The 25,121-nt window shown below is 36.0% G+C and overlaps 1 protein-coding gene and 1 non-coding gene across 2 annotated transcripts; one reads left to right on the top strand and one right to left on the bottom strand.

The window, feature by feature from the left end:
* Nucleotides 1-2,356: 2,356 nt before the first annotated feature.
* On the bottom strand, nt 2,357-5,727 carry LOC127874050 (uncharacterized). Its single transcript, XM_052418163.1, has 4 exons — nt 5,691-5,727; nt 3,536-3,842; nt 3,305-3,388; nt 2,357-3,105 (listed from the first exon to the last, which is right to left on the bottom strand). Exons 2-4 carry the CDS (start codon nt 3,680-3,682, stop codon nt 3,034-3,036), a joined length of 303 nt encoding a protein of 100 aa, XP_052274123.1. The 5' UTR covers nt 3,683-3,842; nt 5,691-5,727; the 3' UTR covers nt 2,357-3,033.
* Nucleotides 5,728-11,316: 5,589 nt separating this feature from the next.
* Nucleotides 11,317-11,388, top strand: Trnat-agu (transfer RNA threonine (anticodon AGU)). The gene has a single exon. It is a non-coding gene; the product is annotated as a tRNA-Thr (tRNA).
* The last annotated feature ends 13,733 nt before the right edge of the window (nt 11,389-25,121 follow it).

The raw sequence follows: 25,121 nt of genomic DNA, 5'->3' as shown, positions 1-25,121 counted from the left end.
TGTTTTCATCAGTTGTTGTTGTTTCGTCATTTACTAATCTTTCCTCTATGTTTTTTAACATCGCTGGCAGGTGAATTTCCGTGAACTGATGAGAGTTTTTCCCGTTGATTAAACACGAACTTTTTGTGTGATACAAGTTTAATGTATAAATGCCCTGTCGACCAGAACTTAACTTGTATTGCGTTTCAACAAGATTTCCCTGTCTGTCGTGCACCGGAACTTTGCAACATTTATACGGAAGAGTGTTATTGCTGAAAAACTGATCCGCCGCAATCTTGAAAAGTTCATACAGTACCAGTGTTTAGTAAAAGTCGAAAACCTCCACCTGTCTCGTATACAATCACATCTTCTTGATCGGTGGAATCCAACTTCTTTTGTAGTGACTTCCCCATATTTAGCGTGTAATCCACACCAACTGCGGCGCCATCCGTAACATTTTTTAACTCCGCGGGTGCCGCTGTCCCAGCGAAAGGCACAATATCACTCATGTTACGTCTTTTACTTTTGTCCGAAATCCACAAAATTACATTGTTGTATCGACTTTTTTTTCAGAGATTCTGTTTTTGTACTATTTAAATATGTTTTTTTTTTAACCAGACGATTAAAAAAAGTTAAAAACTTAATTTAAACGGTAAGAGTTTTAAAACGTTGTTTACAGCAGCCGGACGTGACGTAATGATTGAAAACTTGCCGGCCAGTGCTGTTTTATGCACCTCCAGGCGGATGGACATGTTGTTGTTGTTGTTGTTTCCAAACGGGAGGGCCTGATGCACGTGCTTCATCTGCAATGAAAAATGCAAATGTTTCCATACCTTTGTCGATACATGAAATAGTCTACGAAAGCCTTTACATAATATAGTATTTTTTATCAATACACTGTTATATTACGTACCTGGAGATGGACGAACTCGCCCGTCCGTGAGGCGATGCGTAGGGCAATCATAGCTATCAATATTCCTCGCACGTCTTTGTATGCCGCGGCGGGGCACGCCTCAAAATCCGCAATGGTCTGCCGAACCCACGGGCTCTCGTGAAAGTGTTGCGGCAGTTCCAGCGGGGTAGTACTGCTTTCCTGAACGCGAAGCATTACTTCGCGCTTTCGGATTTGTTTTCTCGTCGCTGAATCGCAGCATTGGAGAATGCGTTCGGCATGAAAAAGCAATATATACAACTATAAACTGTTATGTGTCGAAAAGTCGAAAAACAAAACAATACCATAGCCCCATGAATGTGATTGTGTGTCCCTAAACCGTAATCCGCTGCTAGTTTTGTGATATCTTGACCCCTTAAATAATTATTAAATGTACATGCGAATAATGCATAATGTATGTAAATACATCAATACTCATAATGCAATAAAATGCTATGTTAAAGCTTACCGCGTCTGCCTTCTGTTGCGATGCGTGGCCCGCATCCTTACACCATCTCAGGAACGGTCGGATGGCTAGGAGTGCCGATCTGAGCGTTCCAGGACTGTGGCCCGCGCTGAGGAAGTAATCATCGTGAACATTCAGATGTCCTCTCCAGCTGAGAACCGAATCCAACGGCTGGCCCTCGATATATCCTGCCAATGGCCAGGAATCTGTTGACATTCATGGCCGTCTCCTGTCTCTTGGCCTTGCCTGCATCACCGCCGATCCGGCTGCCAAGGTGCTCTATGTAGAGCGTCACTGATGTGAACTGAAACGTAATGTTATTGAAAGATATTCTATGCTTCAGCTTGAGATTCTCTACAAGCTTAGTTACAACTCATGAATATATATTTAGTAAGTATCACAAATACATAGTATATGTATATTTCTATAAAATCTTTTATGGTCTTTACTTACAGTTTTGCCGGCCTTGCATGACTCGGGCATGAGGCGCCAGGCTGAGGCAGTAATCCCTGGTCAGATAGGGGAGGCCGGCCGGGTGCTCGTCGTCACTACCCTCGGCAAACGTGTCGGCGGCATTGTGGTGCCCGAGGATGCCGTTGACGTCTCTGTCCGCTGGTCGTCGGGTGTGTGCGCTGACCCTGAACTACCCGAGGCAGGGGGGCAGGGGTGGCAGAGGCGGCTCTCAATAAATTCACCGCCGTTTCAGGGTGATTCCGCTTCTGGACCTGAAAAGAGCTTCTGGACCTGAAAAGAGTATAATAACATGTCATTACATTGATAACCAGTACTAATCAATGATGATGTATAAAAAGGAAACAAATAATCAAGCATTTTCCTGGGTTGAACCAGTACTTACAATGTATACTAATACATATTCATTTGAACAAACTTGAAACAAATTTATACTTATACATGTAAATACAAACAATCTTAAACAGAAAATAAAAAGCAAAATAATAAACAATGTAGATGGAACAAAAAGTAAACAAAATTATAATATCATGGTATACTTATACCTAATCAATCAAACAAGAAAAATGAAACATATAAAACAACACATATCAAAAAATACACAATAATATTCTACGGAAGTAGAGCGGCCGCCAGGCGAGCTGCTCTAGCCCGGGCAATGTTGCGAACCTTCGCCCGCACCTGTTCGTGGCTCAAACGCCCCATGGACGCCTCCAAATACTTGGCCCTAACCACATCAATGGCTATTGTTTTTCCGGATAGGGCCGACTGAACAATGTCATTTGCGTAAGCCATGTTGATGGCGAGCTCCTCCGCCTTAGTTACTCTCTCCCTTCGTGCCCTCTGTGCCCTTGGTGGTAGGACAGCCACCAAAGGGACCGGCTGCGGCACTTCTACGTCCGAGTCCGACCAGGAATTACTTTCGAACGGACAATAGTCCGATGAGGAGCCTGACGTGGCAGACCTAGACGAAGTTGACTCGGAGCTAAACAACGACCTTGACGCGTTGGACGCGGCTGACGAACTGGACGACCTGGAGGCGGCTGGTGACTGAGTCCGATGGGGATCTAGACGACCTGGACGCGGGTGACGACCTGGACGAGGAAGACGCGTGTGACAATCTGGACGACCTTGACCCGGAGGACGCGGATGACGACCTGGACGAGCTCGACAACCTTAATGCGGGTTACATGATTGCGGCCTGCATGGCGGGCGGTTCTTCGGGGATGAAGACGTCGTCCTCTTCGGGCTCGCTCCACTGTTGAAGAAGAATAAAACACGTGTATATTCAATATCATTTAATGATTTTTTTTTGTATCTATATATGAATATTTACCTTTGTATATATTGTTATTAAAATCTATATGCCGTCATGCCGTCTGAGCAACACTTCTTTGTCAATATTGAAACCATTTAAGAAGTATAATACAAGTAATTAAATCAGGCAATTGACTAACGATGTAGACTCCCTGAGGGATGGGACGAATCCCCTCTGCCTCCGCCGACTCCACCCACTGTTCCGCCGTCGGCAATGCATACAACTGTTAAAAAAAATGTAACACGTGTATTATAAAAAAAAATGTATATTTGTTTTATTTGTGTGTATATATACATAAACAATTCCGTTTTAATTTAAATACAAAGTTAATAAATGTAATACAAATAATACAATCAGGAGCTTAACTTACTCGTGTGTTTTGTCTGCATTCCCGTGATGTCCCGGGGTGTGGCTCCGGTCCTTCCGCCCGTGGGACCGGCGGCTCCGGTACCGTCTCCGTGTCTGGTGGTACGACATGAACGTCGTCAGAGTACTGAATGTATGCATTCAAGAGCATGTCGCAGTACTCTCGTACTACAATGTTGAAAACCTCGTACGACTGAGTACTCACTTGCGTGGGCTCCGGGCTCCGGGTTCTGGAGCTCCGTGCTAATGTCCGCCTTTTTTTTGGCCGGCTGCTTTCTCTTGGCTGGCTGTTTCCCTCTAGGCGACCGGTTCTGAAATAAAAGTATGCTCATTGTTATGCTGTTATGTAATAACAAAATATAATATAACAAGTGTTATAGGATTAGGTGGACGGACAGACCGATCGACGGACCGACATGTGCCAAACAATATACACCCTCTTTAATGTTATGTTTAACAAGTTTAAAACCGCTTATATGCACATAACATACTATTGCAATTATAATTTGTAATACTCTAAAGTAACCCGAACATCAACGTAATGTGAAGCTTTGTCACGGGGTAGCCTGTGCAGTCCGCACTGGCTGACTACACTGGCTAATTACTCTAATACTAAACTGAAACCTACTAAACAATGTAGCTAACCATAAAACCCTGAATGAGCCAATTAAATCAAATGTTATATTTATTTACAATTAACCAGCCAGTGTATCCCGCAATGGCTGACTACACAGGCTAATTTCTGTAAATATTATTTAATATTAAACAAACACTAATATGAACAAAATTAAAATAAACCCTTAAAGAGTCAATGAAATCAAATGTTAAATTAAGTTACAATTAACCAGCCAGTGTATCCCGCAATGGCTGACTACACAGGCAAATTTCTGTATATATTATTTAATATTAAACAAACACTAATATGAAAAAATAAAAAATAAACCCTGAAAGAGTCAATGAAATCAAATGTTAAATTTAGTTACAATTAACCAGCCAGTGTTTCCCGCAATGGCTGACTACACAGGCTAATTTCTCTATATATTATTTAATATTAATCAAACACTAATATGAAAAAAAAACTAAAAAAATAAACCCTTAAAGAGTCAATGAAATCAAATGTTAAATTTAGTTACAATTAACCAGCCAGTGTATCCCGCAATGGCTGACTACATAGGCTAATTTCTGTATATATTATTTAATATTAAACATACACTAATATGATTTTTTTTTTAAATAATAAACCCTAAAAGAGTCAATGAAATCAAATGTTAAATTAAGTTACAATTAACCAGCCAGTGTTTCCCGCAATGGCTGACTACACAGGCTAATTTCTGTATATATAATTTAACATTAAACAAACACTAATATGAACAAAAAATAAAAAAATAAACCTTGAAAGAGTCAATGAAATCAAATGTTAAATTTAGTTACAATTAACCAGCCAATGTATCCCGCAATGGCTGACTACACAGGCTAATTTCTTTATGAATATATTAAATAATAAACAAGCACTAATATTAAAAAGAAATGAACAATACCGACACCATGAAACCCTGAATGAGCCAATGCGATCATGTTATATTTATTTACAATTAAGCAGCCAGAATATTCCGCACTGGCTAACTACACAGGCTAATTTAATAATAAACAAGCACTAATATCCTTGACTGAGCCAATTAAATCAAATGTTATATTCATTTACCATTAACCAGCCAGGATATCCCGCACTGGCTAACTACACAGGCTTATTTCTTTATTTAATAATAAACAAGCACTAATATTTAAAAAAAACAAAACAATACTGTACACCATGAAACCCTGAATGAGCCAATGCAATCCAATGTTATATTTATTTAAAATTAACCAGCCAGGATATTCCGCACTGGCTAACTACACAGGCTTATTTCTTTATAAATATATTTAATGATAAACAAGCACTAATATTAAAAAGAAATGAACAATACTGACACCATGAAACCCTGAATGAGCCAATGCAATCATATGTTATATTTATTCACAATTAAACAGCCAGGATATTCTGCACTGGCTAACTACACAGGCTAATTTCTTTATAAATATATTTAATAATAACAAATATTATAAAGAAATGAATCTTACATTAAACGTAAAAGCAATGTAACAATATATAACAAACTTACTTCTTTATCCGAAGATGACAATATCCTTTGCTGGTCCATAATAAGCACCAAATTTTTAGTCATTATGATCTCTCTCAATATATATATGACGAGCGCGGACCACAGAGGAGCCACTTAGATGACGTATTTCGTATTATAAAAATTTTTAGAAAAAAAAATGTGTTTCTTTTCTTGTCATTTAGAACAATATGGTTTTGGCATTTTGATTGGCTAACGGACACCAAATATTATATATTGTGACACAAGCACAGGCTGATTGCAACACAGGCTTTTACTAAATCAATTAATTAATAAAAAAAAATTTTTTTATTTAATACTTAGTCTAAATACTTAAGACATACTTAGTCTTTTGTTGTTAGAATTCCTCCTAACCAGGATTATAATTAAAACAGAACAAAAAAAAATGTGTTTGATTTGTAAAATGTTCTTTTTATATGTAATTTGTAAACTTTAGAACAATTATCGTCTAGTCAATATTTATAAACTGTCTCACTAACAAATCGAAAAAAGCACTATTGAGAAATTAGTTCCTTCTGACTAAACGATTAATAAATAATGTAATAAGTTATGCCCTTGAATTGTGACCACTAGGCCGCATCTTCCAAAGTCCCAGGGTTACGATATGAACCCTAAACGTTTACTCAAATAAATATTATTTTTAAGTTGCGATCGAGTTCGAACCATTTAAAAAAATCAAATATTAAATTCATTTCAAAAACTTCGACACGGGATTTCTTCCACATCTTCAGAATATTGTCATCACTTTTTAACAATCATATTCTCGTTTGGAGTTAACAATACAATAAGAGTTTCGTCCGGAAATGTGATTAGTTAGTTTATCGAATTCATACATTTTAGTAAGATTATAGCTTAAAGAAGACCATTGTTTGAATATAAATGTATGTAGTTTATTTTCAAACACACTTTGATTTGATTACAACTGTCTAAAATCGTGATAAACTATTATATAGTTCTCCATATATTTCATAGGGAAAATGATGCCAGTGAAAAAAGAGACATCTGTATCATAACTAAAACCATGTATACAATGTCCTTCAAATGAAACTCGGTTGAATTACAACCATTGATAAAAAAAACTCACAACAAAAGAATGATTACTATATTTACGAAATAATGTGCAAAATATGTTAATACCGTCATAACAATATTTTTTCAATCACTAGACACATGTGCACACCGTTCAATCGACTCCAGCGACGACTGTGGATCATGCGAAGACTGCACATGTGCACACCGTTCAATCGACTCCAGCGACGACTGTGGATCACTAGACACATGTGCACACCGTTCAATCGACTCCAGCGACGACTGTGGATCATGCGAAGGCTGCACATGTGCACACCGTTCAATCGACTCCAGCGACGACTGTGGATCACTAGACACATGTGCACACCGTTCAATCGACTCCAGCGACGACTGTGGATCACTAGACACATGTGCACACCGTTCAATCGACTCCAGCGACGACTGTGGATCATGCGAAGGCTGCCACATGTGCACACCGTTCAATCGACTCCAGCGACGACTGTGGATCATGCGAAGGCTGCACATGTGCACACCGTTCAATCGACTCCAGCGACGACTGTGGATCATGCGAAGGCTGCACATGTGCACACCGTTCAATCGACTCCAGCGACGACTGTGGATCATGCGAAGGCTGCACATGTGCACACCGTTCAATCGACTCCAGCGACGACTGTGGATCATGCGAAGACTGCACGTGTGCACACCGTTAAATCGCCTCCAGCGACGACTGTGGATCATGCGAAGACTGCACATGTGCACACCGTTCAATCGCCTCCAGCGACGACTGTGGATCACTAGACACATGTGCACACCGTTCAATCGACTCCAGCGACGACTGTGGATCATGCGAAGGCTGCACATGTGCACACCGTTCAATCGACTCCAGCGACGACTGTGGATCACTAGACACATGTGTACACCGTTCAATCGACTCCAGCGACGACTGTGGATCATGCGTAGGCTGCACATGTGCACACCGTTCAATCGACTCCAGCGACGACTGTGGATCACTAGACACATGTGCACACCGTTCAATCGACTCCAGCGACGACTGTGGATCACTAGACACATGTGCACACCGTTCAATCGACTCCAGCGACGACTGTGGATCATGCGAAGGCTGCACATGTGCACACCGTTCAATCGACTCCAGCGACGACTGTGGATCATGCGAAGGCTGCACATGTGCACACCGTTCAATCGACTCCAGCGACGACTGTGGATCATGCGAAGGCTGCACATGTGCACACCGTTCAATCGACTCCAGCGACGACTGTGGATCATGCGAAGGCTGCACATGTGCACACCGTTCAATCGACTCCAGCGACGACTGTGGATCATGCGAAGACTGCACGTGTGCACACCGTTAAATCGCCTCCAGCGACGACTGTGGATCATGCGAAGACTGCACATGTGCACACCGTTCAATCGCCTCCAGCGACGACTGTGGATCATGCGAAGGCTGAGATACTGTATACATGTCGGTGGAAAGCGGAGTGTAAGTATTTCCATATTCTTTACATTTAACGAATTAGATTGAGCAGGTTTTAAGGTGTTCTTTAAGAGCCTAAGTAAGAAGGACTTTGTGAACGTTATCCCTACCTTCCTAGCTGCTTACTTTTCGAGAAATCCGTTACAATGTGGTAACAAATAAAACAAAATTCACCACTCTCTCAGTCAAACTCTAATTACACAGGATTTATACCAAAGATAAATATGAAAAACATTTTATTAAAATCTTTAATAATTTTTCTTTGGTTATTCCAAATTACACCATCCCACATGAACAAACATTTTTATCAACGATTAAATTCGAGTGGGTTTTGAAAAACGTCTCATGATAACGGCGTGACTAATTTAGATGGTCATGATAACGGCAACGAAAATAAAATATGCTCATGCATTCGGCTGAGACAATACAAATGGCATGATGAGATGTGGACGTTATTCCCTGCTCAGCACTGTAAAATTGGTAATTTGAACGGTGTACATATAGACTTACCGTTATCCAAAGATCGTGTCTAATCCTTAATCGCTATAGCGACTGGTATTCTTATCTTGTTTCAGGGAAAGAACATACTAATATATCCAACCCAATGGAACTTGTACAATGGAAAAATTAACTGTGATTTAATTAACCATTTGCTAGTATATACAAAAATGTGCAATATCACGCTGATTGTCTTTGCGACCTACGTCCCTTATTTTTCGGGTAGACTTTAACGCGTATTATACAACCACTGCGGTAAGTCCATTTTTTCTGTTTTTTAATAATTTAAAACACTTTCCTGAACGATATTCTTATACAGAGAAGTTTAAAACATAAATTAATGGAATAGATCGGTTTTTGCGTCTGTTAAGTAGGAGCGGTTAATGTTTTATTACAGAGATCTAGATAAGAAGCGTATTTCCAAAGCAAACTTTCTTAATCGTTACCCAAATCCTATCTTGTGAATGCTAATTAGAATCGTCAGGATGTAACGATTCTAATGAGCAATACAACATAGGATTAAAGTAACAATGTTCTTGTAAAGACCATTGTACTCCCCTTATCCAGACCCCTGGTTTACCAGGTAAAGGGCAATGTGTAAGCGGACCGGATAGCTCAGTCGGTAGATCATTTGCAATGTATGCATGTGTTCAGGATACGAGTCCTGGCCTGGCTGCATGATTTTCTCACATTTATTTTATGTTTATGTAACCACGTGTTTCATGAGGAACATAAAAACACTGTTATGCGCCTCAAGGTATTGAGATATACCGAGGTTATAGTCATAGTCATTAGAGTAATCGCGGCGACTAGATAATTTAAGTCCCCTTTCGCGGAATAGATCGTTGTTTTGCATATAAATCGTATAGCGGGAAATAAACTATACATAAATTAATTGAGATTTTTTTATCGAGGTTGACATCGAAAACCTGGTCAAAATCGGTGTTGACTCGATAAAAAAATATATAAATGATCATAAAAACATGCAATAGGCGAAAATCATTGCAGCGTCGCAAGTAATGCAAATTATAGCTATAGTAAACTTTCGCTTACAATTATTACTATATGAAAGAGGATAAATACATAGATTTAGCAAAAACGTAGCGTTGCAACTCAGTGTCTGTCTGTAAAAGATGTATTTGCATTTGTTCTTACCTTCTCCGCTAAATTCGCCCGTATCCGCAATATTGTTTGTTTAGGTTTGAATTAACGTGTCGTATCATGAATATTAATTGGGTCGTTTTCGAACTTGACAGTACTCGACCCCAAAATAAAAATCGCTTTACTGTTTGTATTCAACCGATTTCAACCGGATTTACAGTGATACCCTCAATAAAAACACGTTTTCTTACGATTCTGCCCATAATTATCTCCGCGAACGGGGACTTTAACTAACAAGTATGGTGATGAAAAGGATTCATACGCACTTCTAAAATGATCTCTTTCAGTCGTGTATATTTGTAACTGCGTGATTTTTTTTTCAGTTTGGGCATGCATTATATTACATCATGAATTACGGATTAAATGCGATATGTCTCAGGAGTTTCCGTTATTTAATATGTATTCCTGTAAAAACCTTCGACATTCGGTTTGGTGTTTACAAGCCAAGAAAGCGATATGATGCTTATGTTTCCGTTCACAACAAGCTATACGATTATATTTCCGTTAACAAAAAGCGATATGGTATTTTCCTTTTTGGTGGGAATCCCAGTAATAGCCGGGTTTGGCATAGGTAAGACCAGCGACATGTTAGGTTGTGCTTTCGGACATATGCTTAAGGTATATTTCTGTATCAGAATTGACAGGTCATTTAGGCTAATATGAATCAACAATTTCTGTCATATTTAAATGTTGCCAGTAGAGACGTCTGTGTAATTGAATCAGAATTGGGAATTTGATGTAAGGAATACCTAAATAGGATATCAAAAACTAAATGGCAGTGTCTTATGAATTAATTGTACACGGTGGTCACTAAATCCATAATACACTGCCGGCTAGTTTATGATTCCCTGTAAAGGTTTAGAATTTTCAACTCCTAATTTCTTACTCCTAGCCAATGTCAGAGACCTGTCCCACGATTGGGGTTTTGTGGAACAGTAGATGAAGCAACTGTGTGTCATTTTGCATTAACATGTGAAGTTTGTGCATCTTAATTTGGGACAATAACATTGCATTTCATAAAGCCCTATATTCCATATTACTGTCCATTAAGTAAACTTGTATTAACGTACGTTTGTTTCTTCGTTTCTATATAATATTCAAGATGTAACTAAATTTTCACATGCAAATCAGCAATTGTTTGTTAATGAATATAAAGAATAATCATTAGTGTCAACTACACAATAATAAAAACATTTTATTTTTGTTAGTTGTTTTATTTCTTTATTTTGTTATTTGACATTTTCATGCATCGAAGAAACGGTCAAACACGTGACTGGAAGTCTTCCAACACAATCACCTTACACACATTTAGTAAATTTTCACCAGGTAATGATTTCTAAATGCGTAGAAAGATAGCTCACTTCGGTAAAGTGATCTTCAATCCATATTTGAAAATTCATAATGGCCGTTTGTATTAATAAACTTATCGGCTCCATGGCTCAGTGGCAGAGCGCCTGTCTAGTAAACAGGAGATCGTGGGTTCGATCCCCACTGGAGCCTATTTTCACGCAAAACACGAGTTCTGTTTAAATAATGTGAACATTTCGCATTCGTTTCATAGTAATAAATCCTGATTATACTTTTATGTTCGATTTTTCAAATTATGATACACTTTATGCGTGCACACATTTCTATTTTCATGATGGTCTGACTAACCAAACTCAATGTGATGAACTTTTACAGTTAGTATTCTGAACCACGTATTAGAAATTTAGTTCGAAACAGAATATTGTGTGTTCTGTGCAGGGAATAACGTCCACATCTCATCATGCCATTTTCCATAGTCTCGGCCGAATGCATGAGCATAATGTGATTTTCGTTGCCGTTATCATGATCATTTAGTAATTAGCCACGGCCGTTATCATGACGCCTTTTTTTTAAAACCCACTCGAATTTAGTCGTTGAATCGTTGATAAAAATGGTAAGTGTACATGTGAGATGCTGTAATTTTGAATAACCGAAGAAAAATTATTACAAATTTCAATATTATGTTGTTCATATTTATCTTTGGTTTAAATCCAGTGTAATAAGAGTTTGAATGAGAGAGTGGTGACTTTTGTTTGATTTTTTACCACATTCTAACGGTTTTTTTTTAAGTAAGCAGCTAGGAAGGTAGGGATTTCCTTCACAAAGTCCTTCTTACTTTGGCTCTCAAACAACACACTCAAACCTGCTCAATCCAATACGTTAAATATAAATTATAGGGAAATACTTACACTCCGCTTTTCACCGAAATGTATACAGGATCTCAGTCGTCGCATGATCCACAGTCGTCGCTGGAATCGATTGAACGGTGTTATGTTGGACACTGATGTCGTGCGAAAAAATTACGCTTGTATTAATGAGATGCATACGCCCTTAGCAAATTGGAAACGCGTAATAGCTACCATTTTTATACAACATAATTATGTTAATTTAAAATATAGTACAAGTGGTGTATTTTGCCAATAAATATGAACAGTTTTAAATATTTATTGGCTTCATATTTTATAAGAAGTGTTATTTTACAACCCCTTGAAATTAAGATTTTTAAAACAAGGCGAATATGTAATTTATTTCTTAGTTTATGACCAGGATGCCTATTCGGTGTATATATCTGTAACATTGGGTAAGTCTCGAATTATAAAATTGTAATTTTATTTATGATTTCACCCTGTCAGTTTTATAATGATTAACCAATTAAGTAGACATAAAGTTTTTTTTAGAAAGGATAATGGTTGGTGACTTTTGATATAAGTATACTTTATGACATGGGAAAGGGTGGGCTTGTCGATCCGTTTTACTTGCAATATATGACGAGTTATATATCGTTTGTGTAATGACATTTAAAACAGATATTGTTTATACACGACTCTTAATAACTGGGTCTATACAAATATTTGCTGGTCGAACAATCACTTAACAATGACATATGATCGGCAATATGCCAAATTAACCAGCTATGACGAATTCCTTAAAACGTCGCACACACACACAATTGGTACGAAAAAGGGATGTCAAAATGCTAGAGGTGGTTACAATAAAATGTAAGCACTGATGCAAACACAACGTAAAATATCAACACAATACCAATGCCACACGAAATGACAACTAATACGGTATTTACAATAACAGATAATTATTGAATGCGGATTTAACAATACTACCTTTAAATTGTGTATTCACGTGCGCGTTTATTGTAAAATGCAGGTTTGTGAGTGAACATGCACTAATGATGTTTGATAAGTTTATTCCATACTAAACACTTTTACCGGTATGTTAATTGTATGTACAATGATCGTTTGTACAACAAAACAGCTAAAATCGTCCTTCACTCATCAAGGGTTTTTACAGATCAACGTATTTACTTTCTTGTCATTGCGACGTTATACACAAATATAGTTAAACAAGAGGAACATTAATGTGCATAATAACCGTCAAATCGTTCATCATATTACAAATTACACGGTTTCTACTTTCCTATTGCGTACTTTGACATGTTTATACAAGGGGACATATACACTAGGTGAGTAATTATGAGAAACACAATCTGCACCGTTTGGTACACACAAATAAAACAAATGTCTTTTTAGCACATTTTTATTGCTTAAAACACATACTAGTCATTCTCGTTTACAGTTCCATAATTCATGAATTAGAATAAAACAATTTACTACTTCCGCATGCCCTTTTGTTGGAGAAGCGATATCAAGGTTTTAATTCTGTGGTGTTGGATTTATCTCTGTATTGTCATCAAGCAAACACCCACGCCTACTATCTATCAAATGAGTTTTCGCTTTTGATTGCACGTCTGGGAGTTTGACAGTGTACTGATATGATTCGTGTTAGCCAATTAATGGTTTCACGTTAGCCGATGTATTGCCGTGAAACCAGACAGATTAAGTTCGACGTGCAAAGCAATTCGCTGACGGAAGATTGTTTGTTGGCACATGTGACGATCTCTTTTTTAATAAACCTTCATGTACCACCAAATTAATTTAAGCATGGAAAAGATATAATCTTTTGTAAATGAAAACATGGATAGATGTATCAGTTGGAATTGCCTACAAAAACAAAAACAATAAAAATACAACAATTAAAACATCACCACACCTTAACAAAACACATTTTGCAAGAAAAAAAGCAAAGAATCTTACATATATTGGATTATTGCGAGTTTGTATGTTTTGTCTTTTTAGCCCTGCATTGACAGTTATGTTTTTCTCGTATTGATATTCCCACAACAATGTCTACTAGTTTGATATCTCACACATGAGAAATATGATACATTTGATGCCCTGTACAACACTTTCATCTTATCAATCACTGAATAAATCAAAACAGTATTTGCTTACATAATTATTATTTGCTAACCGCAGGTCCAAGTAATGCCAACATGTATATTATATGATATACACTCATCAATCACCGCATTCCAGTGTAATTTGACACCTTGTATACTGTAAACAAAAATAATTGTGCTTGAATGACTTACTTGATTGACCCACTCTCTTAAGCTTTGTTTCTTTATTTTTTTTGCAATTTCATCTTCTCGAAATATCAATTTTCTATTTATACATTGTAAGATATGCCCAGCGACTATGACCAACAACTATGGTGATAAATAGTATAACGCCATTTCTGGGGTCAAATAACAAAGATGAAAACAAAAGTATATATTTGAAAAGCACACACTGATCATCATCATCATCATCATCATCATCATCATCATCATCATCATCATCATCATCATCATCATCATCACCATCATCATCATCATCATCATCATCATCATCATCATCATCATCATCATCATCATCATCATCATTATTACATTGAATAAATACATAAGATTATAGAATGCCATAAAAAGAACAAACTCTCACATGTAGAGAAAATGAATTCATTCACATTACTCAAACATTGCGAGCGTTCTTAACCACAATTGCTAAAATATTGAAAGATTACAAATCATATTTTCACGAATGTTAATACATTATAATTATCTTTGTTAACACCTTTGAAAAATGGAATGAATTCTTCACACTGTTCAGTACCATACAACATGTTTGAATTATTGGAATGCGACCGATGGTTAATATGCAATGAACTCTGATTTTTTACAAATAAAAGTAGATCTACATGTTTATTTTTATGAAAAAAGTGGATTTCTGTCATCTTTTGTTCTTATTTTATGTTTGTATTTTAATATTAAATACAATTGTCTGTGAAATTCATCGAAATTTAAACTCCCATTAGAGTAATACTTAGTTTGCATTATCGTTGTCGGCATTTATTAATTGAGTAAGCTTACTGTTCCTGACAGTTCATACACAAACTAAATGCAGAAAATTCTGTGCAATTCTCATATTTACATTTCATGGTGGGTAAAAACTAAACTGCGTCAGCTCTAAATGTCACAAGTCAACATCTGTTGGCGTGTGTAAGTAAGTAAGTAAATAAATATTTTATTAAAGTGACATGGGCAAACATATATAGAAATAACAACAGACAATTACAAAAAGGCATGCACCCGGCCCAAACGGGCATATAAGTCACATAATACATGATAAAACATTAAGCATGAAAACAGTAAGCAATTCAATGGTCAGTAACATAGTCAGTATATCACGAAATATCGATATGGTCATATCACAAATTCAGACGTCAATAAAAAAATATATATTCTTCATTCTAATTAGGCAAAATATGTGTGCTAAATTTTCATTAAGTTAAGTAAATTAGTATTTTCCTGCTAAATCACATTCCATAATATTTCATGTAGCGCCAATAATAGCGGCATGTAAGTTCTGACTTCAATGAAGTTACATTTGCACATAATTTGATTTTAATCAAAACTCATACTTCAAAGTGTATGTAGTGATCAAAATATTCATCCTTGTACGAAAATGCAAACTACAAGGATGAAACATGAAAACAATCTAATATTTATTGTAATATTTAAATAAAAGTGTATTCTTAATCGAGCCGAAAGATCAAGATTTACACTTCAAGAAAATAAACAATATCAAGGGTTTTAAGTATGCGACTGATGAATTCAGAACATAAAACAGTAACAAAACGCCACATGTATACTATACTAATGTGTTATACATATACTTAACATGAATGAAGTGTAACAGCAACATGCATGTAACGTTCAACGTATCTTATCAATGCTTTAATTAAAATGGTATGGCATCGACATTTATTATGATATGATTTTATAAATACAGTCATCATTCAGAACAAAAATGGCTTATATTAATGGATAAACATTATAATTGCTTCATATATGGAATAAATTGCTCCTACGTTTCAACTATGAGGCTACTAAATACTTTGCTAATCTTCTGGGGTGATATTTTACAAGGTTAACAAATTTATCACAGTCTCTCATGTTCATAAATTCATCACTTGTGAGAATTTCACTAAGATACCATAGTCTTTTATCCTGGTATAAGGGACACTTCAATACAAAGTGCATTTCATCTTCAACTGAAGCAGTGTTACATAGTTTACAGAGTCTCTGTTCTGGCGCCTCACCAACATACCGCCCGGTTTCTATGCGGAGTAGCAGAATACCACATCTAAGCTGTGCGAGAAGAGACCGCTCATTTCGCTTTAAATTAAGATTAAGATACGATTCCTTTTCAAAGTCAGTCTTAAATTGGATGTACGTTCGTAATTTGGAAACCTGAGTTACTTGTAAGCGCCAATCAGTTTTATGAAGTTCAGTGATGGATTGTTTGGCTTCTTCTAGATTTATTGGTTGGCGGCTAGTGAACTGATCATTTAATCCAATGTTTGTCATAATATCTTTAACTTCACTACACCAGTTATTTTGACAACGGATGTAGTCCATATTGAATACTTGTTTAGTGATTCTATTGTCATCGAGTAGCACGGGTCTATTCCACATTCTTAACATGTTTAACCATCTTCTATAGTTGGTCGGGATCCAGCAAATATCACCGGTAATTGCGAGTATGGGCGCAAATCTGTGTACGCCCAGATAGTATGAATCTTATGAACGTTTTGGTTTGATCTTCGTCTACTGCCATCTCGTTTACCCAACCTCCGCGCAGCCGTTTGACTGGAACCGACATAGCTTTATCAAATCCCTTTCGTTTTAACCAACAACGTAAGAATAGCCGTGCAACGCGGTACAATAATTTTCCGGTTGTTATTTATACATGTTTACTTGGGTAATTATGTTTTATCATGAACCGCAAATTGCGCACTTGTTCTAAAATATACAAGAAAATTATATTATTTTTCATAATATAGTAGTGAAAAAAATCCTTTCAGATCTGGACGATTTTTTGCGATGGCAGAGATTGTATTTGAGAGCATGGAAGGACTCTCTGCGTGGAGATTGCGTTTACCATCGACAATCACGCCAAACAATGCCAACATTTCCATTTTAACAAGTGATTCGTGCAGACCAATGCCGTCATTGGAACACTTAAGTATGAAAAAGAAGTTCGGTCATGAATATTAATGACTATATTGCAAAGGAAGCGTGCTCATCGAGATATGAGAAAACAGCATGTACTTCAATGTACAAAAAGTGGTATTTATCACATCATAAGGCTTATACAAATAAGTCGTTTTCTGAGAAAAATGGGCTTAATGCATGTGCGTAAAGTGTCGTCCCAGATTAGCCTGTGCAGTAAACACAGGCTAATCAAGGACGACACTTTCCGCTTTTATGGTATTTTTAGTTTCAAGGACGTCCCTCCTTGCCGAAAATCAAGTTTAGGCGGAAAGTGTCGTCCCTGATTAGCCTGTGCGGACTGCACAGGCTAATCTGGGATGACACTTTACCCACATGCATTAAGCCCAGTTTTCTCAGAACAAGGCTCAAATTATCGCGTTTATTCGGAAGTAGTTGAGGAATTTAATGCCTTATTATGTGTAGATCACTAATTTTCATACAATTCTACAGTAAAGTGTTATATCTATATGTTTTCGAATTAAGTTTATCTGCGTATTTTAATTAAAATTTCCATATTTATTGATTGACCAAGAACGTTTGATTGCACATTGTATATGCTGAAAGCATAAATAAATACGAGTAGTTAGATCATGCGTCAACAATATACTAAATTGTCGTATTGGATGGAGTTTAGTTGTATAACCCTCTTTTCATGTTATCGAAATTTTATTATAAACCAAGACATGTCCGGAATCGTTCTTTTTATCATACCACCGCATTGATATAACGTAGCCTGATATATTTTTTATATCATGGTCAACAGGAAGTTCTTATATCAGTCAATGGTTGGAGTTACGTGGGATTTGCAATAAAGTCAACAATTTCTATCAACATGAATCAGGTTCAACAAAACAAACAATTTGATACCAAGAACGTACATATTTTATTCTAGTTTAAAGTCATAAATCACAAAAACGTTTATTTTTTAAAAATAACCACAGCCCGCACTACAGAAGTTAAATGACGTCATTAATGGGACAATAAATCTTAAATATCGATATAGTCATTGCACTCGCAAGTGTTTCACAGAAATTCAAGACAAATGATAACTGTATACTAATCCTCAACTATTTAAACAAACGATTTAGCACGCTTATTTCAATATTGACACCATCATCAAAATGTCAATTCCAATACACATCTCCAAAATGGCGTCTCCAAAGTATTCGGTGAAGTGTGTTCTTCGATTAAATTTGTCGCTGCAGTCCATTCCTGATCTCCAATTCAAGACGTATATAATTAAAGCGGATGTACTCTTCCCATTCGTAGTGCAAACATTTTTTTTCTCTATAAGACGTTTAAAATAAGCGATTATTCGTGTCGTCTTTTCGAACGCCGTTGCTACATGTATGTCTACGTGTAAAAGCCGGATCGGCAAAATCAGCGAGGATCCGTACATTTTAAATATAAAAAAATATAATGTTTTGCAGATTTTTAGGAAAATGTGGTATGATAAAAAGAAAAACAGGTTACTGTCCCATCGTTTTGTAATACATCAGACTCGGCACAAATAAAATAACGGCTCGGCAAGCCTCGCCGTTATATTATTCTAAGCCTCGCGTGATATATAAAAAACGATGGGACAGTAGCCTGTTATTCTCTATACATCATTTGTTTTCATGCTATGACTTTTAACAATGAAATGCATCCGCGTAAACATCATCTGTTTACCATAATGTATGCGTTTGTAAGATATAAAACACGCTTTAATGAGTTATGCGCTGACAATGTATGATGCATTATTAAAAGCTCATAACGACGACATGTGTACCTAACCACCGGATAAATATTATCGTCAACAGAATGTTTATACATATAAAAAAAAACATTGTCAACAATATGTTCATACATATAAAAATAAAACAGAAACACGTTTTAATATTTTAAATCGATTTAAATGTATGGGTTCATATATGAGTCCCACTTGCATTTTACCGATTGTACATGCTGATGAATATTTTATTTCCTCTGGGAATATATCTGTGTTGAAAAATATTTAAATTTAAAAAATATATTATGTTATGCAAATCTTGACGTTACTGATTCCAGCCGCACAATACTACACAAAACTTCATTTTGAACCATTGTGTAGTGTCAATTTAAGTGTATGGTGCTTTGGCCACTGAATTATCCTCGCGCTATCGAAAACCCGCGCAAAATAAGTTTCTAATTAAAGGAGCCTTTTAACAGATTTTGGCATGTATTGAAGTTTGTCATTACATGCTTTATATTAATAAATGTAAACATTGGATCTAAAAAGCTCCAGTAAAAAATCAAAAAGAACATTTCAAAATAGGAAATAAAAGTAACCCTCAACAGGGCTCGAACAAATAACCCATGAAGTCCTGGTGTAAAAGTCGACCAGCTAGACCTCTCGGCCGTCCGTGCTTATACAATGATTGATGTATTTGTTAATTTATATAAGCAATCGTCGTAGTTTCACAAAATAAAACGACAGCAACAGAACTCTCCAAATTATTCAATCGTTTCGCGTTGCAACGCTTTATAATTTTCAGGTTTATAAATCGCTAAAAGATGCACATATTGGCTATTGTAAAGCATGGTAAATGTTCAGTATTACTGTTTCCTCACAAATATTATAACTAAAACGAAAATATGCGAATCTGAAAAAACCTTTTTTTTTTAATTTTGTCAATTTACCAAATCGTTAAAAGGCCCCATTTAAAGTTTGATTTCCTTGTAGTACATGGATACTAACAAAGCTGACACACGTTCAATCGTTATTAATTAATTACCCTATCAAAAGGCCCCATTTAAAGTTTGTGTCTGAGTAAAACGAGCATTGTGATAGATATGGATCAGCGTTGTTTATACCTACACAATGGATGGGTTTTCCAAAAGTTGTGGAGATCCGGGACCACCTATTGTTTGCCCATATGCCGGAAATGTAATATGAAATAAAGATATAAGGACATGTATAAAGCTAATGTTCGGGACATTCAAATCTAAAATGTCTTTTTTCTGAAACGGTTAGTTTTAATTACCGTTTCTACACAATTTTAGTCTGGTGTGTATAATATATAAAGCATGTTGATTTTTTTAATGTCCATATTTAAACAATAACGACACTTTCGTTGACGTTCTCATTGCATTCGGCGATTGCTGTAGGCATAAAGAAATACAATAAGTAAAATGCTTCAAAAGAGAAGTGAAGCATTTCAACAAGATTTAACTGCCTCGTCATCTTCTTCCAGATTTTACTCAACACTGATCACGGCTTGAGTTGCTATTCACCTGTTTGTCTAAGATCTAATCATTATGGCAATGATCACGCCTGTTTAAGAATATCATCCATACTAAATTATCACGATATAATGAGATTTAAAGCTATAAAACAGACTCAATGTCCTTTTCCCTAAATGATTGTTAGATGTTATGTTAATGTTGAATTAATAAACAAAGTTGATCATAACTGGACACTTGATGCGTCTTTTCATTCCATGTCATCTATGCAAATGTTAACGTTTGTCCGATGTTTACAGCAAACTACACAAACGGACAGAAAGTTATATGTACAAACGTTCATATTGTTTTCACTATTGTAATATTGTTCACGATCAAGGCGCGATTATGTTATATTGAAGGAACACGTGTGTTTTGCAAAAGGCGAACACTTAGTGTACGTCATTGGAAAAAAATTCTACATTTTGCAGAACGTCATCGCTTAACATTATGTCAAATTTACAACATCTGGTTAACGTTAATTGTGTTATTTGGCCATTATATTACAGACAGAAATGAATATTAATGTATTATGAAATAGATCAACGCAACCGAAGCATGTGGCATATCGAACATAAACATGATTTACCGAGTTTAATAGGAGTGTGAACAGACAATTATAAGAACATATTTATATTTAATGGACGATTGCTTCGTAGTCTTTAAAAAATAGGAGTGTCTTGATAGCTGTGATGACCTATTTGAACCATAACAAAGTATTCACGTGGATGGACGCGGTTGAGAGGCGTAAAATAGGCACATGTACTCGTCTTGTTACTGAAATTGCGAGCTCATATTGAAGAGCTTGATTCAATAACCATTAAGGCATTTCGATTTATTTACCAACTACGATGCACGTTTGATACATGCAGTCTTATTGACTGATATTTGACAAGTTCCAAACTGTTACACTGACCTTGTATTAATATATACTTACGTACTTATAGATCGTTACAAATAATTCCCATTTAATTGCATGTCTCATGCTTCATAAGACACTCCAAAGGTGCATTTTTTCTGATAATTATTATAGTTTATACGTATTTATGGTTCTTGTGTAAATAAAGACAGATTAAAATTGATGCAAATATTGGTAAACAAATATTGAAAAATATGGCAAATATAATATGCTATATAATCGAAAGAAGATGGGCATTTTGTCTATAACTTGCAATATATTTACAATACCTCATATAGTAACAGACAAGAAACAAATATCAACATGAATTTGACCTTTGACCTATAGTGCATTATTTGATAGGCCTACGTTTCTCGTTTGACAAATATTTGTGTATAAATGAGCTTAATAAAACAGCATTTTAGTGTCGTTTTGTGTCGCATTATAATATATATAAATTCAAATTGTTTACTTATTGTAATGTACGAATTCGTAAATTAACATACTTCATGTGAATAACTTTTATATCAGAACATACATGGTTGACGTTTGATTTTTCCACGCGTCACCATTAACCCATTTATGCCTAGTTGACTCTCCCATCCTTTTAAATTGGATCAATTTATTTTCCAAAATTAGGGATGTCTAGTATGTGTATTTCTATATTTAGAATATTTCTTACAGAAATTACTTTAAGCAAACAGCGCAGACCCAGATGAGACGCCGCATCATGCAGCGTCTCATCTGGGTCTACGCTGTTTGCCAAGGCCTTTTTTCTAGAGGCTAGGCATAAATGGGATAACCATGAACGACTTATTGCATAGCAATAGTAGATAATTGATGGCATAAATTTTAACAAGATGTAAACTATTTAAGCAAGTACTAAACTGCATAGTCATCTTTTTAACGGAGTTTATGCTCTTATGTCCACTAAAGATGTTCGAGAGTTTATTAAAACTTAAGCCTTGTCAGAGATAGTTGGTATAATTTTTCTTTGTTCGTTTAAATTGCTACGGTAAATAGCCGTGAATCCTTCATAATGTTGTCATTGTAAAAAGTGATACCATATGTCTATTAAAAATGTATAACGCCATGTTGAAACCTTAATAAAGCAATGCTATATTGGAGGGCAGTTTTTTACTTAAAGCTTATTTCTAGTGTAACTAAATATCATCCTAATCGACAATACCATTATAACCTCGACATATCGGGCATATTTCAAGCTTATCAGGTTCTGTTATGGAAAACCGTATTAGTGTAAACCCATTCATTTAAGCTCGATTACATCGAAAACGAAAGGCCTATTTGAAACGCTCTCCAAATCGTTTCCTGGGACAAGGACCAGTACTTAGTGTCCATGTGGGAGATCTTAAGAACGCTCCCACAGTGGGGATTGTACCCGTGACCTCCCGGTTGAAAGGAATCGCTGGATATAAGATCCACATATTTGTTTTCCTATTCTTAAGACGAACTGTAATCACTTCATTAATTATTGTTTTATGCAAGAGATAAGCGACATACACTTATACTATTACCTGACATATTATTAATGATGCCCATCATGTTATATTTAAGTATAGCTGATTAACTTGATTGCATTATGCCCATTTCATAATTTGATGAAATGTAGTGTAAGCTTTGTTTTTCTCATGTTATTGTATGGCACTTGCGACGTTATATCGTGTATTATGATTTTGTTGTGTTTAAGTGTTTATGTAAAATCATTATCATTTGTGCTGGACATTTAACTCTAAGATCATGCTCTGTGCGTCTGTACGCAACGCATTTCAGAAAGTATTCCAACTTATTGGAAGGCGAACTCCTGGTTTATTCCAAACTGTGATTGCGTTGATCAAGTTTCCACAAACGTTTGCAACTTCATAAAAGTGGATTTGAACTGAAACAATAGCTATAACTTCCGCCTACCATTCAAATTTTTAATCGAGTGTGTGGGACCAGCACTCAGCACACCCTACCGAACACCCACGTATACTATTGAATGCACTTACAGTTTAGTGACCCTTCTAGGGATAAGATCAGTACCCCGATGTGATCCTTGTTTAACGATAACTTGACATCCAACACGGTGGATTAAATATACGTAAAATTAATTTGCTTATAAAACTGTACTTTTACTAATAATTTATAGTAGTAATTATAACAACGTCAGAAAGTAATAAATTCGCCTTTTGTGGGCCTCGAACCAATGACTTCCTTTAGCAAATGCAAACACGCTGCAACTTCACCACGCCGACTTTCGAATTTTGCGGTTAGTGTAAACACTCTGTCGGTTTTTCGCGTTTTCGCTTAATTATCGATTAAAGCCGTTACACACGCTTAATTATTTTTACGATTTCGATTAAATATTTTTCATCAACGGACTCATAATGTTAAAAATGTTTATTGGGTAGGAGTGTTATTTTGTTTGCTTGAATAGAAAGCATAGATTACGTTTATGTCATTTTTTTCTGAAAACTGTTATTTGCAAATCTTTTTATTCTCGTCACTTTAAAGGGGCCTTTTCACGTTTGGGTAAATTGACAAAATTGAAAAAAAAGTTGTTTCAGATTCGCAAATTTTCGTTTTAGTTATGATATTTGTAAAGAAACAGTAATACTGAACATTTACCATGCTCTAAAATAGCCATTATATGCATCTTTTGACGATTTAAATACACGAAAATTATAAAGCCTTGCAACGCGAAACGAATTAATAATTTGGAGAGATCTGTTGTTGTCGTTATATTTAGGGAAACTTCGAGGATTGTTTTTAAAAAGTAAACAATACGTCTAGTGTTATATCCGGAAGGATGGTCGAGTGGTCTTAATGGTATACTTTTTACTCCAGGACTCCAGGGGTCAGTGGTTCGAGTTTTGCTGACGGTTACCTTTTTAAAATTTATTTTTTATTTTATTCTTGATTTTTTACTGGAGCTTTTAATATAAAATGTTTACATTTATCAATATAAAGCATTTTATTGTCGCATAATTGATGTATTTCATGTCGCATAATTGGTGTATTTCATGTATATTCCTTGTTCGGTGTAACTGAATACATAATATCTGTCTTCATGAAGAAATGCATAAATGGGCATCATATGTCGTCGTCAAATTAGACGAAAAAAAATGCACCAAGTTATGGCCCATGGCTGGGTTCACTAATTTGTTATGTCTATTGTAAGCACATGCAGCACTGTTAATTTGTGTATATTTTCATGTTAAATGACAGGTGACAGTTAAACAAACGTGGTCTCGCTTAATTATTGGCATATATATGCACAAGATATGTAAGTCACACATAAAGCCATCCCGTATCAGGTAATTCAACTCATGTTAAAGTCAATCATCCAGACAGCCGTCACCCAATTTATTTTTCCATTATTGTATAAATTGGCATCTGCGTTGTATGAAGGGGAGTCTTACTAAAACGGCCGAACATACAAGTCGCATTATTGCTGGCTTTCGCGGGATGGGCCCATTGCGGGCTTCGCATGTATCTTGTATTTGACAAACATTTTGGAAACGTTGTGTTGTGTTAATAAGCAGAAATAAAACGCTAAGAAATCAGAAATGAACTTTGTTGGTTACTGTGTCTTTTCCACGAACAATACGT

Source organism: Dreissena polymorpha, chromosome 3 (genome assembly GCF_020536995.1).
Source record: "Dreissena polymorpha isolate Duluth1 chromosome 3, UMN_Dpol_1.0, whole genome shotgun sequence".
Classification (NCBI taxonomy): Eukaryota; Metazoa; Mollusca; class Bivalvia; order Myida; family Dreissenidae; genus Dreissena; species Dreissena polymorpha.
The sequence above is the reverse complement of the archived record's forward strand: the minus strand, read 5'-3'. Positions and strand labels throughout refer to the sequence as shown.

What these genes read in the sequence shown, in the direction of transcription:
- LOC127874050 (XM_052418163.1), bottom strand. Translation starts at nt 3,682, where the DNA reads ATGCTCTTGAATGCATACATTCAGTACTCTGACGACGTTCATGTCGTA. An exon ending in AATGCAGACAAAACACACGA is followed by an intron (nt 3,389 to 3,535) that starts GTAAGTTAAGCT and finishes TTTTTTTAACAG; the next exon opens with TTGTATGCATTGCCGACGGC. An exon ending in TCCCTCAGGGAGTCTACATC is followed by an intron (nt 3,106 to 3,304) that starts GTTAGTCAATTG and finishes CTTCTTCAACAG; the next exon opens with TGGAGCGAGCCCGAAGAGGA.